Source organism: Melitaea cinxia, chromosome 14, assembly GCF_905220565.1.
Source record: "Melitaea cinxia chromosome 14, ilMelCinx1.1, whole genome shotgun sequence".
NCBI lineage: Eukaryota > Metazoa > Arthropoda > Insecta > Lepidoptera > Nymphalidae > Melitaea > Melitaea cinxia.
Genome location: NC_059407.1, coordinates 8700405 through 8715268, shown reverse-complemented (window position 1 = coordinate 8715268; position 14864 = coordinate 8700405). Strand labels below are relative to the sequence as shown.

At 33.7% G+C, this 14864-nt stretch overlaps 2 protein-coding genes across 2 annotated transcripts; both read right to left on the bottom strand.

Annotated features, from left to right (window-relative positions):
• Positions 1 to 7522: 7522 nt before the first annotated feature.
• LOC123659922 (ommochrome-binding protein-like) lies at positions 7523 to 8275 on the bottom strand. Its single transcript, XM_045595086.1, has one exon. The coding sequence runs from the start codon at positions 8273 to 8275 to the stop codon at positions 7523 to 7525; it is 753 nt and encodes a 250-aa protein (XP_045451042.1).
• A 1906-nt stretch (positions 8276 to 10181) lies between these two features.
• LOC123659921 (lipase 1-like) lies at positions 10182 to 12948 on the bottom strand. The gene is made up of 5 exons (XM_045595085.1): positions 12799 to 12948; positions 12417 to 12618; positions 11645 to 12012; positions 11043 to 11201; positions 10182 to 10571 (listed from the first exon to the last, which is right to left on the bottom strand). Exons 1-5 carry the CDS (start codon positions 12946 to 12948, stop codon positions 10182 to 10184), a joined length of 1269 nt encoding a protein of 422 aa, XP_045451041.1.
• Positions 12949 to 14864: the final 1916 nt, after the last annotated feature.

The window sequence follows — 14864 nt, the reverse complement described above, 5'->3', positions numbered from 1 at the left end:
TTAATGTAGCAAGCTCAATTCTTTATGTTAAATTATGACTATTTTTTTTCAACCTAGCCAATGCAGATTAAGCAGAAATTAGCTTTTCGTGAACCCTTTTTTTTGAGGATAGATGCCTACCTATATGGATAGTTGCCCCACCATGAAAATAGTGAGTAGGATAGATGCCCTTTAAACCGTGTAAACGAAAAACCCAAACCAAATGTAAAGTAGTTCTATTCCTAAAACATCGATTGTCTCCAAGAAACATGGGCCATAGTAATGAAAAAAAATTTGTGTTTTTTATATCTTTTAATTTTTATAATTAGAATATAATTTTTATATCACACAGATTACTATACCTAATTAAATTTTTAGAGCTTTTGTTTAACTAAAATATAAATTCTTAAGTTTCAACATGATATATATATATATAAATTTAATTAAATTTTACAAGCATTTATTCAACAAAAGTATAAATTCTTAATTGTTGGTCTAAAATATTCATATCAAGTGTCAACATGCACATTGCACAATAATACTTTCTCATCGAAAGCTGACTGTAAGGTTTTCTATAGTCCAAGAACATAATAATTATACATATAAACTTACTCTGTATATGGTGAATGAAGGGAAGAAGCCCTAAGGGCACCCTAAGCGCACCTATACCTCAAAAAATCAGGGCAACTATCCTTTGTGATTGGGATAGATGCCCACGTATATTTTAAATAAATTATAAACAAAATAGCATTTATTTACAACTATATGCAGACTCAATGACCCAGTATATAGACGTGATAAAAAATATAACGGAATTTATTACTATTTATAAAATTATACAACCTTAAATACTAACCTTTAAAACTTTAACGTGTTTGTAAATTTCGCCACGGAGACATTTACACACACGATCCAAACGTGTCCTTGCCACACGAATATCTGTGGATATCTGAGGTACGGGGTGACTTCGACTCCTACTTATGCGATTAATTTTTATTTGTGAGTTCGGGATGTTAGTTAGGTTTTTAGAACATGAGGCATCTATCCCACTGCGGCATCTCTCCCGGTTTTACCATAATAGTTTGAATGATTATTATTATTATTATCCTGAATGTCACTCCGCCCGCCCAATACATAATAGATACATATATTATTTATTATTATTATTATTATTTTGTTTGATTTATTTTATTTTACGGTATTTGTTATTTTCTAAAATACTAAATTTCCTTAATACTTTTTGGTACTTAATTAAAAAGCAATTAACAAAATTAAAAAAAAAAAATCAAGAACTAGAAAATATATATATAAAATTCAACATTTTTTTTTCAAATTGTGTTGCTTCTATACTATCCGAAGGAACTTCGTTCCTACCTGGTGTCCCATGACCATGACCACATACTTTTTTTTAATTAAAATTTATTTATTGATGTAGGCATTTTTCCAAAATTTAAAGGTGCGCTAAATTTTGCAATGTTTGTAAAATTTGTTCAAAACATATTTCTGTCTGTAAATAATTCACTTTTGTTAAAGAGAACTATGGAGTTTCTTCAGAAGTATTCTGTGACAACCATGAATTTAATACCTACGATTTTATTTTTGTGTTACCCCCACATTAGGAATTCTAAACATTTTTGAATATCATATCAAAAATTGACCGCTCCAGCGGGATTCGAACCCGCGTCTCCGACTGACCGTGTCGACGCTCTAGCCAATTAAGCTATGGAACGATATACCCGCTAGAGCGAAATTTTTGATATGATGATTTTTATTTTCGGTTTAAGCGAACCGTGGCGCCGTCTATAGTGAGTTCTTTACAGAGACCCGTAACTATTCAAAGTTTCATATTACAATGAAAATCTTTGACAGGAGACGACACCATGCTATTATTAATACCTACGATTTTATTTTTGTGTTACCCCCACATTAGGAATTCTAAACATTTTTGAATATCAGCCGTGCAGGAGCAGCGGAGCCGAGCGATTGACCAAAGCTGGTTGGAAACGTGCGAGCTTCCTCATTATTGTGTTTAGTTATTCACAGTACACATCTGCAGTGATGAATTACACCGGCGCTAGACCACCAAACATTGCCATCACTTTCTTAGGGGGTCATTTTTCGTTTAGGGCATTGTTTAGGTACTGAACCAGGATCTAACCAGCTAGCTGAGTAGTCGATTAGAATCCATTTTTCGTCACAAGCAACTATACTATTCAATATGCCTTCGTTTGTAGAGCAGTGCAAGGCACGACTTGGCGTGTATTTCGCGCTGGCGTTCATTTAATTCGTGAGGCACCCATTTGTCGAGCTTCTTTACCATGTCAATTTGACCCAAATGCACCAATATTGTTTTAGTGTCACCTTCGAAAGCTGCTGCTAATTCAGATGTAGTTTGAGAATCATCAGCCTCTACAATCGCCTTTAATTCGTCATTGTCGACCAACATTTTCGGCCGACCACGTGGTTTATTTCTAAGGTCAAAATTTTCGGAACGAAAGCGAGCAAACCAATAAAGGCGTAGTACGATCGTTAGTAATGTTCGCACCCTAAACCTCGTTTATGTTGCGTGCCGCTTCCGCCGCTTTGCTACTACGACGGAACTCATACTCCATAACCACTCGATTTTTTAACATATCCATGATGACGAAAAACGTACAAATGCGATGTAAACAGAACGCTAACCATAAAACAAATGACTAATTATAAAAAAGAATTATATATTTTTAAAATAAAAATAATTTGAAATTCGAGTTCTTAGCGATTTTTTTTTTTTTTTGTTTTGAAATAGCTAGTACGGCAAAACGGCAATTTTATAGGTAAAGACCTAATATATGCTTACTAAAAGCGAATATGTTATTACTAGTATAAAAAATAACAGGATAAGAGAATTTTTAAACATAGTACTATCAATTTTAATATAGGAAAAGACGTACAAAATGACATCATCATCATCTTCACTTCAGCCTATCGCAGTCCACTGCTGGACATAGGTCTCCACAAGTTGGCGCCAAAAATGGCGTGAACTCATGTGTATTGCCCATAGTCACCACGCTGGGCAGGCGGGTTGGTGACCGCAGGGCTGGCTTTGACGCACCGAAGACATTGCTGCCCGTCTTCGACCTGTGTATTTCAAAGACAGCAGTTGGATGGCTACCCCGCCATCGGTCGGCTTTTTAAGTAACAAAATGACATAGGTGAGTAAAATCCACATTGTGTTTCCTGAAAAAACTACAGAGATATTAATTTTTGTAATGACCTCTAGGGGGTCGTTTAGTAACAAATAACAATCTATGTAAAAAGTTAGTAACGTGAACATGTGATGGAGAAACTTGATTGTTTGATCTTTTCAGCCTCGAGATATTATTTCTTCACAATTTTTTTTTTTTTTATATATTTTCTTGTTTTCATTGGCATTACTTTATTATATTATTATTAATTAACTCTACAAATACATTGAATGGTTAAAATTCTTACGATATTTTTAATGATCATTTTTTAATGTTTAGGTTATAAAGTGTAAAAATGGTATTGACAATACCATTTGTTCGGTTAAAATGGTATTACTATGCCGTCTAACCACCATGTTTTCTTCTTTCAGACAATCGAACGAAATCCCGTGCAACCCTGATCCTGTTGATATTTAAGATTATAAGCTACGGTAATTGCTTATCACCAGGTGAGCCATACGCTTGTTTACCGACCTAGCTATATGAAAAAAAATAGTATATAATTTTATACGCCTCTTTCCCCATCTACTAAAGTATACATGTCTCAATAAGAAAATTACTGCATAAATTCATAATAAATTTACCTAGAAGTGAATTTCCTTTATAAAATATATTTAGATGAAAGCTATGCGTATCTTTAAAGTAAATTGCATTACGCTGTCGACGCCGTACACGAATATTCCTAAGATATTTTAACGAAAGATGTTTTTCTTTAAAATCTTACCTTTTTTATGTCGTTGCAAAAAAAGGTGCTTTAGTGTTGTAAAGTTAAAAAAAAAATACTAGACGTCACCAGCGTTTTTACCTACCTTTAGTTAGAATATAGCCTCCCCCTCTCTTCCCGTGAGTGTCGTAAGAGGCGACTGAGGGATAACAAAGGGGGGGGGGGGGGTTTAAAAATAGTTCAAATCGGACCACAGAGTATGAGTACGTTCCTTTAGACACTTACTAACTGCTAAACGTAAATTAGTTCCCATAGCATTTTGAAACAACTATTTTACAATTCTTTATTTGAATTAAGTAAGCAATTCATCCACGTATCTGATAATAATTATAAAGCGAAAGTGATATAAATTATGAAATTAATAATTACTATTGCAATGATAAGACAGATGAAAATTTTTATTCATTTTTATAAATTTTTATTTGTTTAGCACTTTACATACATACACGTTTTTTTTTGTCATGTTATCCTACAACGACACGTACATCATATGGCTAATATGGTTACTTATTTTACAATACAAATTTTTCTACAATTTGCATAATATAATATATCTAATTTAAGCATTTTACTTTTTATATAAATAAAAATAAATTCGAATAAAAAACGTCATCTTCTTATATCTTGAAGGAACATCATGACGTGTTTGTATGAAAATGTGTTTTATATATAAATATAATTAAAACTACAGAATGATTAAGTAAGTAGTCATTATAAGAGATAACTGAAAAAGTAATCATCAGATCTCAATCAAATTTAAATGAGATCACATGACAAGCACCAGCTTTTTAATAAAAAGAAATATCAAACGACGCACCCAGCAAAAAGTTATGAGGTAATTATGTATAATACAACGTAGGTCAGTGAAAGTCACGTAAATACGCATTATTAAATGTAATTCGAAAAGTACTTCAGATCAGATAAGCTTATTGCAATCCACTGCTTGACATAGGCCTTCCCAAGTTCGGGCCAGACCTCCCGGTTTTCTGGACTTTTCGTTCAGCCTCCACCGGCAATCTTATCGTCGGTCCAGCGGACCGGAGGACGTCCAACATTGCGTTTGCTAAGACGCGGTATCCACTTCAGGACATGTCTGCTCCAACGACCATCGGTCCTGCGTCACAGATGTGGCCCACTGCCACTTCAACTTCCTAATTCTGTGGGCTATGTCGGCTATTTTCGTTTTCTCGCGGATATTCCCATTTCTAATCCTAGCTGAGAGAAACCCCAAGCATAGCCCGTTCCATTGCATGTTGAGCGACTTTAAACTTGTGGACCAGTACCTTCATCAGTGTCCACGTCTCGGCTCCGTGTGTTAACACAGACAGGACGAAAACTTGTCTTCAAGATGTCAGATATCAATAAAATATAAATGGGACCACCTGATACGCACCACCTTTCGATTAAAATAAACCTTCGAAATCGCTCAAAAAATTTAAAAGTTCTGAGATTAAAAATAGATACAATTGACTTAAGAACCTCATCCTTTTTTAAGTCAGTTAATATATAATTATATTTGCTAGCAAACGAAAAAAAAAACGACTTCAATTACATAGATAATTAGATAGTAATCAACGTAGAAAAACGAAAAAATAGTCAAGTAAAAACGCGTTATCAAAGTTTACTCGAAAAGTATTCATCAGATCTCGATCAAATCGGTATACACAGTGAAAAGTAATGCGGTATAATACAACATATAGTTCAACAAAAAATAATCAAGCAAATATGCATTATTAGATTTAGCTTGAAAAGAACGTGTCGTGTGTGTGTCTCAATTAAATTGAAAATAGGGTTATATGACACACCGCCTTTCGATTAAAAAAAATCATCGAAATTGGTCCACCCACTCAAAAGCTCTGAGGTAACATATAATAATAAAAAATACAATCGAATTGAGAATCTCCTCATTTTTTGGAAGTTGGTTAAACATACTTATTAACGATATTAGTCATGAATATTTCAATAATTTTTTTCCAATTTCTTCACACACAATACACTTCTAAAAAAACAGACTACCAAATTATTGTTGACATCTTTGCTGACTCAAACAACGATAAAAGGATGTCAAAAACAAACGTGAACTGCCATGAGGCGGCGCCATACCTAACACATATCTAAAACAGACATCCTTTACTAAGGATAATAGGCATTCTTTTCGTTACAATGATTCAGAGAATATTGAGAACTAGTTTTTACCCGCGTCTTCACTCGCATACAACTAAACTTACATTCATATTTATATTATAATATACTAGCGGTGCTGTGCTGTGATATGCTGTATGGTTACGGGAGTAAGAATATAGCCACCCCCTCTCTACCCGTGGGTGTCGGTAGGGGCGACTAAGGGATTAACGCAGTTCCACTACCACCTCGGAACTTAAATAGCCGACCGATGGCGAGATAACCATCAAACTGCTGGCTTTGAAATACACAGGCTGAAGACAGGCATCAGCGTCTTAGGTGCGACAAAGCCAGCCCTGGCGGTCACCAACCCGCCTGCCCAGCGTGATGACTATGGGCAAAACGCGTGAGATCACGCCATTTTTGTATTAAGCTGAAACGATAATGATGATGATACTAGCTGTGCCCGCGACTTCGTCCGCGTGGAATTTAACAAAAAAGTTATTTTTCAGTTCACAGAGTTATAAAATAAATTTCTAAAATAAAAGTAGCCTAAGATACTCCTTATTACATCAGCTATCTGCCAATGAAAGTCTCATCAAAAACTGTCCTGCCGTTTTAAAGATTAGCCGGAACAAACAGACAGACAGACAGACAGACAAAAATTGTAAAAAATGTTATTTTGGTATATGTACCGTGTATGCATCCATATGCATTTAGTAAAAAGCGGTTATTTTAATATTACAAACAGGCACTCCAATTTTCTTTATTTGTATAGATATATAGGTATAGTAGGGATTACAAATTTTCTAACTAATATTCTAGAGTTGTTTTTTTTTTCTCAATTTTATTATTTTACCTTAATAACGATTACATATTATTACGAACGTAATTTACTCGGTTGAAATATTTCAGATAAATATTATCAGTTGATATTATCATCAACAAAACGAAATAATCACATCGGAATTATCATAGATTATTTTAAGTATCTGGCCTCTAATATCTAGCCTGTAATATCCCAGTACTGGGCATAGGCCTCTTTCCCCATGTAGGAGAAGGATCAGAGCTTAATCCACCACGCTGCTCCAATGCGGGTTGGCAGATAAATACCCTACTATGAGTAAAGATCGCTATCAGGTGTACACGATAACAACCGGGACCGACGGCTTAACGTGCTCTCCAAGGCACGGTGGGGACCCACAAGGACTGCACAAACACCCAGACCACGGAAAACACCTGTATGGCCAATACAAATGTTTGTCATGTGCGGGGATCGAACGCGCAACCGCCAGCGCAACAGGTACAATCCATGGCTGTAGCCGTTGCGCCAACGCGGCGTCATAATCAATAAATAATAGGATAGTGAGAAAATGAAATGGAAGAAGAAAATGTACATAATAATATTATATAATTTTATTTCAGCTGACTAGAAGAATTTATTTTCACAAGTAATTTAATGTCATGTTATTCATTTACAGTGAACTAACTTTACTACCGTTCTTTCATCACTGAACAGTATATTATTATCCTTATCAAATGCTATTCCATAACCATCATTCAATGTTAAAAGTTTTAAAGGCTGCTCGTTATCTGTGTCTATCATGTAAATTCCATCTTTAGCGATTACATAAGGATTGCCTTCCGTGTCTGTGGTCATACCACGTATATATTGTACACCGTCACTAAACCTTATTGGTGTCTTAGCATTTTTATGCATATAAAAAAGACCACCCGGATTCGCAAGAATGATATTATCATCGCTATCTATCACAAAATGATGTACTCCATATTCCTCAAGATTGGAAACAATATATTTTTTGTTGTTTCTTAACTCGTATAAATCGAGATTAGTAGTTTCAACAAAATACAAGTAGTCTTTGAAGTACATATCAAATATATCAATACCCTTTAGAATAGCTGGTCTGTTGATATCTTGGGTTTGATAGTTATACTGGTATATTCCGTCACTGCCACCGAGGTACACTGTGCCGGTATTTTGGTCAACGGCACTTGCAAATCCATTGCGTATATTGGGGACAATATTTACTATTTCTGTATTTAAATCTAAAACGACACTTTGAAAACTTTGGTCAGAAAATTTATCGGCATTTATGCAAAAAAATTGTTTGTTTTTCTGTCTATCGAGCGAAAATTTATATGGAATATTAACATCAGCCAAAATAATTTGTTTTCTATGTGGTTTTTGTGGAGCAACATACATGGTCTTTTGTTGCTTGTATTGTTATGTTTTGTTATATTAATTTTCTGTAGATTAATTTAGCAAATCTTTAATTTTTTTTTTTCATGTAATACTTAAATTTTTACATTATTATAACAGATTGAACGACAAAATGACATTTATACAATTTATATTGACTGATTTGACAAGATATTGTAATGTAGGTTTCATTTGAATATTTTGTCAAATCAGTCTACATTCGTTTTTGTTAAAGTATTAACAAAAGCCGTTTTGGCATAACCTTGTGTAATGATGTTGCATCACTTTATCTATCTAATACCTTTAAATAAGCAATTCTTTTAATAATCTGAATCTCGGAAACGGCTCCTACGATTTTCATGAAATTTATTTAGTATGTAGTGGATTTCTGGGGCGATAAATAGATCTAGGTAGGATTCATTTTTAGAAAATGTCGTTTTATCCCTGTTTTTAGGCAATGAAAAAATGGCTACAATATCATTAGAATACGAAGGTAAATTTAGCAGTTGTCTATAAAGTTATTTAAATAAAAAATCACTCGTGATTTAAAAAAAAAAACGCGATTTCCCAGCGAGTCGCCCAGGTACGTTTATTCAAATTGAGACAAATTGAAGTTGATGGGAAAAATCTTTCGCGATAGGTATATATAGCGATCAAATAAATGTGTGTGTTTGTTATACTTTGTCAGTAGTGTTTGCTTAAAAGGCAACTGAGCCAAAGAACTCAAGTTCCCGACGACATTCTTAAACATCGTAGAAAGACTTGGATAAGGCGAGAGAAAAGGTTCTTGGTAAGGTTAGGATTATTAGGCACGGAGAAATTAATATCGTGTGGAAATGTCATACATATGCATATCTTAGATAAATTCTAACACAAGTTCATCTATGAGCAGTAGCAGATAATGCTGTAGTACTGTTATTATACTTCTTTTTCCTTTAGAGAGTTACTAAAAAATACCTATATTTTAAGCTACCCAGCCATCACATTTACAATCTGGCATTTTTAAAACACAGAATGACGTTAAATTTAATCTATAAAAATAGTAAAAAGTTCCATGATATCTGTAAGTTGTAATATAACCACAACTTTCTCATGAAACAAATAACTTTACATTTTAATTATTTTAAGGTTTAGCAAAACAAATAAAAAATTAACCAAGTTAAACAATAATATAGTCAATTTATCTTACAAACATCGCTACTCTAGCGATAAGACCGCCTTTGTATACTGTTTTTTTTATTTGTAATATGTTATCGTGTTGATTGTTGTTGTGTACAATAAAGAGTATAATAATAATAATAATAATAATAACCCGGTTAGCCTCGCTCACCATCTGAGGCAACTGGGGATCCGGGACGGTTCGCTCGCAGCCAGGATGCAGAAGGCGGTGTTACTTGACTCGGCTAGGATTGTCCGCCGGTTTCTCAGCCTACAGCCCTAACCCCCGGCCGTTTGATCTCCCTGCCGGGGCGTATTCCTCCACCCGCTTATATTTATATATGTAAGTATAAGTAAATTTACTATATTATTTATATAAGTAGTTATTATAATATATGTATCTATTATGTATTGGGCGGGCGGAGTGACATTCAGTATAATAATAATAATAATAATAATACTATAAAATTTTATCCATATTTGTGCATAAATCTATTTAATTGTAGAAAAAAATATATCATAAAAATGTTATTTAATTAAATAATCATAAGTTTATACCAAATTAATATTCATATATTAATCAACGAATTTATTTTAAAATTTTACTATTCTATATATGTTTAAAATTTCTTCTTTATATGAATTAATAACAAATACTTATAATTATATAACTTTAGAATCAAGCTAGAATATTAGAAACAAAAAATTAAATAATAATTAATGTGTACAAGTTTTTATTTTACAAACTTATTTAATTTATAGTCTCCATTACTTTCATTAATTGAATAACTCTATCGAATACAAGTGATTTTGCGTCAATACCCCACATAAAGTCTATGTGACTGAATGTTGCCTGTGGAACTCTGAATTTTCCCATCGATCTTCCTAAGCCTCTGTGCAATCTATCAACATCAGCAGGATCAGCCAATGGATCACCATCAGAATAATGAAGAAAAACTGGTGCAGTAATTTGGGATAGATCATATCTTGGTGGGATGACAGAACCATACGTAATAATGTTTTCCAGTAACCCATGATCATATCGTCGAAAATCTTTGTTGGTTATACTTTGTCCATAGTGAGCAAACTGTCTTACAGCAGCTCCTGCGGGGGTGTGTCCCAATATAACCGGCACCATGGTCTATAATAAACATGAGAAATATATGACGTAATAAATTGCTAAATATTTTTTATGAATTTTCGCATGAAAGTATTTTTATTTTGATTTTAAGCATATTAAAATATTATTTTATTTAGTCTTTATTTAATAAAGCTAGGTTTAGGTATCAGTTACTTTTGAAGATATTTAAGATTTTCTAACCAACCCCTTTTCTTTGCGATCTAGTATAATCATCGAAAATATACAGTGGAGCCAGCGGACTAATAGTGAAACTTTTTTCAAAGAAATTACACAATGTTACATTATATTCACTATTTTACTCATTCCCCATAAGCAAATGAAAATTGCTTATTGAAATACCCACAGGTGATCTGTATATATGCCTCAATATTTTATTTTCCACACAATTTTTATAGGTAACTACTATAACTTAACTAATATAAAATTGATTAATATTTTAAGTGTTATTATTATTAATAAGTAGGTACTTACCGCATTATGTTGATTCTCATTCCAACCGCCCATAAAGAAAAAGATACTACTACAGATGGGCTGGGTAATGGCTTGATCAGTACAAAATATTTGTCCCAGTAATGTAAAAATTTCGCTATTAGGCAATACTTCTCCTATACCTATTAATCTTGCCAATGCCTAAAAAATTTCATTTTGTTTACTACTTAATAACTATTAAAATTAAGGGTTAAGGTAAAACATGGAAGTTGGTTCCGTATCACTGTCAAATTTTTAATTCTATATATTTTTAAGATCTCGTAGAAAAAATAGACTGGCAGCAGCGTCTTCGATGCGACAAAGCCAGCTCTGCGATCACCAACCCGCCTGCCCAGCGTGGTGACTATGGTCAAAACACACGCTTTCGCGCCATTTTTGGCGTGAGCTTGTAGAGGCTTATGTCCAACAGTGGACTGTGATAGGCTGGTGTGTGTGTGTGCGTGTGTGTGCAGAAAAAACCAAACTCGTCATAACGAACTTTACTAAACTTTCGACATATGATCGACTTACGACTATATACGGAACCGTATAAAACTTCCTTATTAGCATTCTTTGGATACGGGATGGAAAAAGCTTCAACATACCTCCAAATCATAAGCATAAGGTGCTAGAAAGTTGAACAAAAGATTCCTACTATGTTCCATATATGCTACCGGTGCCATAGCATGCATGGAGATAATTTTCTGATTATATTCTGGTCTAAGTGAAGCCATAACAAAGAATGAAGTTGTGCCCTGAGAAAAGCCAATGTAATGTAATGCTGATTTTCCTGTATGCTGAAGAGCATAATCAATCATTGCGGGCAAATCCAAATTTCCTATTTCGTCCCAGGAGAAATGCCAAAATCCACTTCTTTGGTCTTGGGGGTTTAGTGTTCTGTGCTTGCGTGAAAAGAAGTTTCCACGAGCGTTACCCATCCATACATCATAACCTTCTTCGGCCAAGATATATGCTAAAATATGCAAATCAAGCCTTATATATAGGATACAAAAACTGGCAGAACAATTACTTTTATTCATTTTAAAAAATTAGTTTTAGTTTCCCTTTATATAACTCCTCGATTTAAGAGAAATCCATCTGGTAAACCTAGTTTGCACTTTTACAAGGGCTCCCTTTTTCTATAAATTAGTCTCCCTTTTAATGTAGTTTAGTTTTCTTCGATAAAGATAACGGTACAATTTATAAAGAGAATATAATGTTTTGAGATTAGTATTTCTATATTTATACTTCATTAGTAGTTACTTAAATTTTTAGTATTTAAAAAAAATATTTAACGAAAAAAGAAAATTCACATGGAGTGTGAGACGTTTTGTATGTTGGGGGTAAAACAAAAACCAACACAAATAAATAGCCTACCAAGTCCATTTCCAGGTCCCATAATGACGTGATCTGAAGAAGATGTGGGCAAACCATGCATAAGTAATACAACTGGTTTATCTCCTACAGCGTTATTTGAATCACGTCCATGAGGAATACGATGTAATCCCAATATGTAGCCATCCTCAGTCGTCACAGAGTGCTCTTCGAAGGGGTAGTTATATTTTCTTACTAAACTAGCCTACGTAGGATTAAAACAATTATTAAACAAGGTATTTATGACACATTGTGCAAAGATCATTTAGTACATAAATTATAAATATTTTAAAGGTTAGACTTATTACTCATCCAAGTGATGTTTTTTAATAAAACTTAACGCAGTTCTAATTATTTTGAAATAATGTTTTTGCAGTTTACCAACCATATCAAGAGTTGCATCTTCTAAAATATTGTCTGAAATGCGAGCCCCGAACGCATTGTTTCGGACCAGTTCCTCGATATAGTCAGCGTTCGGCGAGTGACCACATGACACAATTGCCACACAACTTAAGAACACTGTAATTATTAACATCTTTTCTAACACTAATTATTTTCTACCGAAGCGACATAATATATTACCTCCGGCTTATTATCGAAACAATAAAAGCGTCATTTTGTGATATCATTTTAGACAATCATCAAAAATATTAATATCAATAAAATTAAAAATTATTTTTTTGTTTGTCTGACTGGAATAGAATTGCTTAAAACTGCGTCACTGGCTTTATTGCCAATAATGATTTATTATAGGTTTAACTTATAAATCGATGAACACCGGCTGCACGCACGAAAAAGTGTCACGTTCCACCTGAGCCTCAGCGTGCAAGCGAGAGGACGAACAAGCAATAGCAATTATCTCTCTTCTCACGTGACGTCAGAGTTAGTAGTTAAAATAAATAAATGTTCATTTATCGAAAAAAAATGTAAATTTGAATAAACTCCTTTGCATTATTCAAAACTAGCTATGCCCCGAGGTTTCACACGCGCTAATTTCAGAGTAATAAATAGCCTATAGCCATCTTCGGTAAATGGACTATCCAACACAAAAATAATTTTTCAAATCGGACCAGTAGTTCCTGAGATTAGCGCGTTTAAGAAAACAAACAAACATACTCTTCAGCTTTACACGTAAATCTATCGTCCGTAAGCCGACTTAACAGACAACCAATTGATTTTTTCATGACTATATCTTTCTTTTTTCTTTAAATAAACCTCGCCCTGACAATAATGAACACACAAAGAAAATAACTATATTTTCTGCAGTCGTTTGGAAGTTATGCAAAGTTATTATAAATTAATAGATTTTTTTAAAAATACACTTTGTATAAACATGATAGATAGCGTTATTATAACTATCGCTCGAAATTCGGGCGGGAAAATCGGGCGGACTGGCTTAAATTAATATACGAAACGCAACTCTCTCTTTTTAACCGACTCCCAAAAAAGGAGGAGGTTCTCAATTCGACTGTATTTTCTTTTTTAATGTACGTTACATCAGAACTTTTGACCGGGTAGACCGATTTCGACATTTTTTTTTTAATCGAAAGGTGGTGTGTGTCAATTGGTCCCATTTAAACTTATTTGAGATCTAACAACTACTTTTCGAGTTATATCTAAAAATGCGTTTTTACTTGAGGCTTTTTTCGTCGCCTACGTTGTATTATACCGCATAACTTTCTACTGGATGTACCGATTTTGATAATTATTTTTTGTTAGAAAGGAGATATCCTTAGTTTAGTACCATGATAAGGAAATAAGGATCTGATGATGGGATCCTAGAGAAATCGAGGGAAACTCTTGAAAATCCGCAATAACTTTTTACTGGGTGTACCGATTATGATAATTCTTTTTTGTTGGAAAGAAAGTATCCCTAGTTTAGTACCATGATAAGAAAACCAGGATCTGATGATGGGATCCCGGAGAAATCGAGGGAAACTCTTGAAAATCCGCAATAACTTTTTTCTGGGTGTACCGATTTTAATAATTTTTAATTTAATCGAAAGCTGATGTTTGTCATGTGGTTACATATAAATTTTATTGAGATCTGATAACTACTTTTTGAGTAATCTTTGATAACGCGTAGTTACTTGACTATTTTTTCGTCGATCTACGTTGTATTACTCGTCGATGTAATTGAAGTCGGTTTTTTTTTTCGTTTGCGAGCAAACACAATAATTCTTTCTTCACTAACTTATATCTCCCTCTCAACTTCCGTTCGCCTCGTCCGATAAGAGTTTTCATAACGCTCTCTTCGCGCATTCACCAGCTTACTCCCCAAGTGAAGCGTGAGTAAAGAAGTTTTACTTCAACAACAAAAAAGTTAATATGTACAAGATTTTATTTACAGTAACATAGGTTAAGTGTATATTGTAAGTAGAACATATGTTATAACTAGCAAATAAGTGTACATACAGACATAGATAATAAAAATAATAATATGTTCAGAAA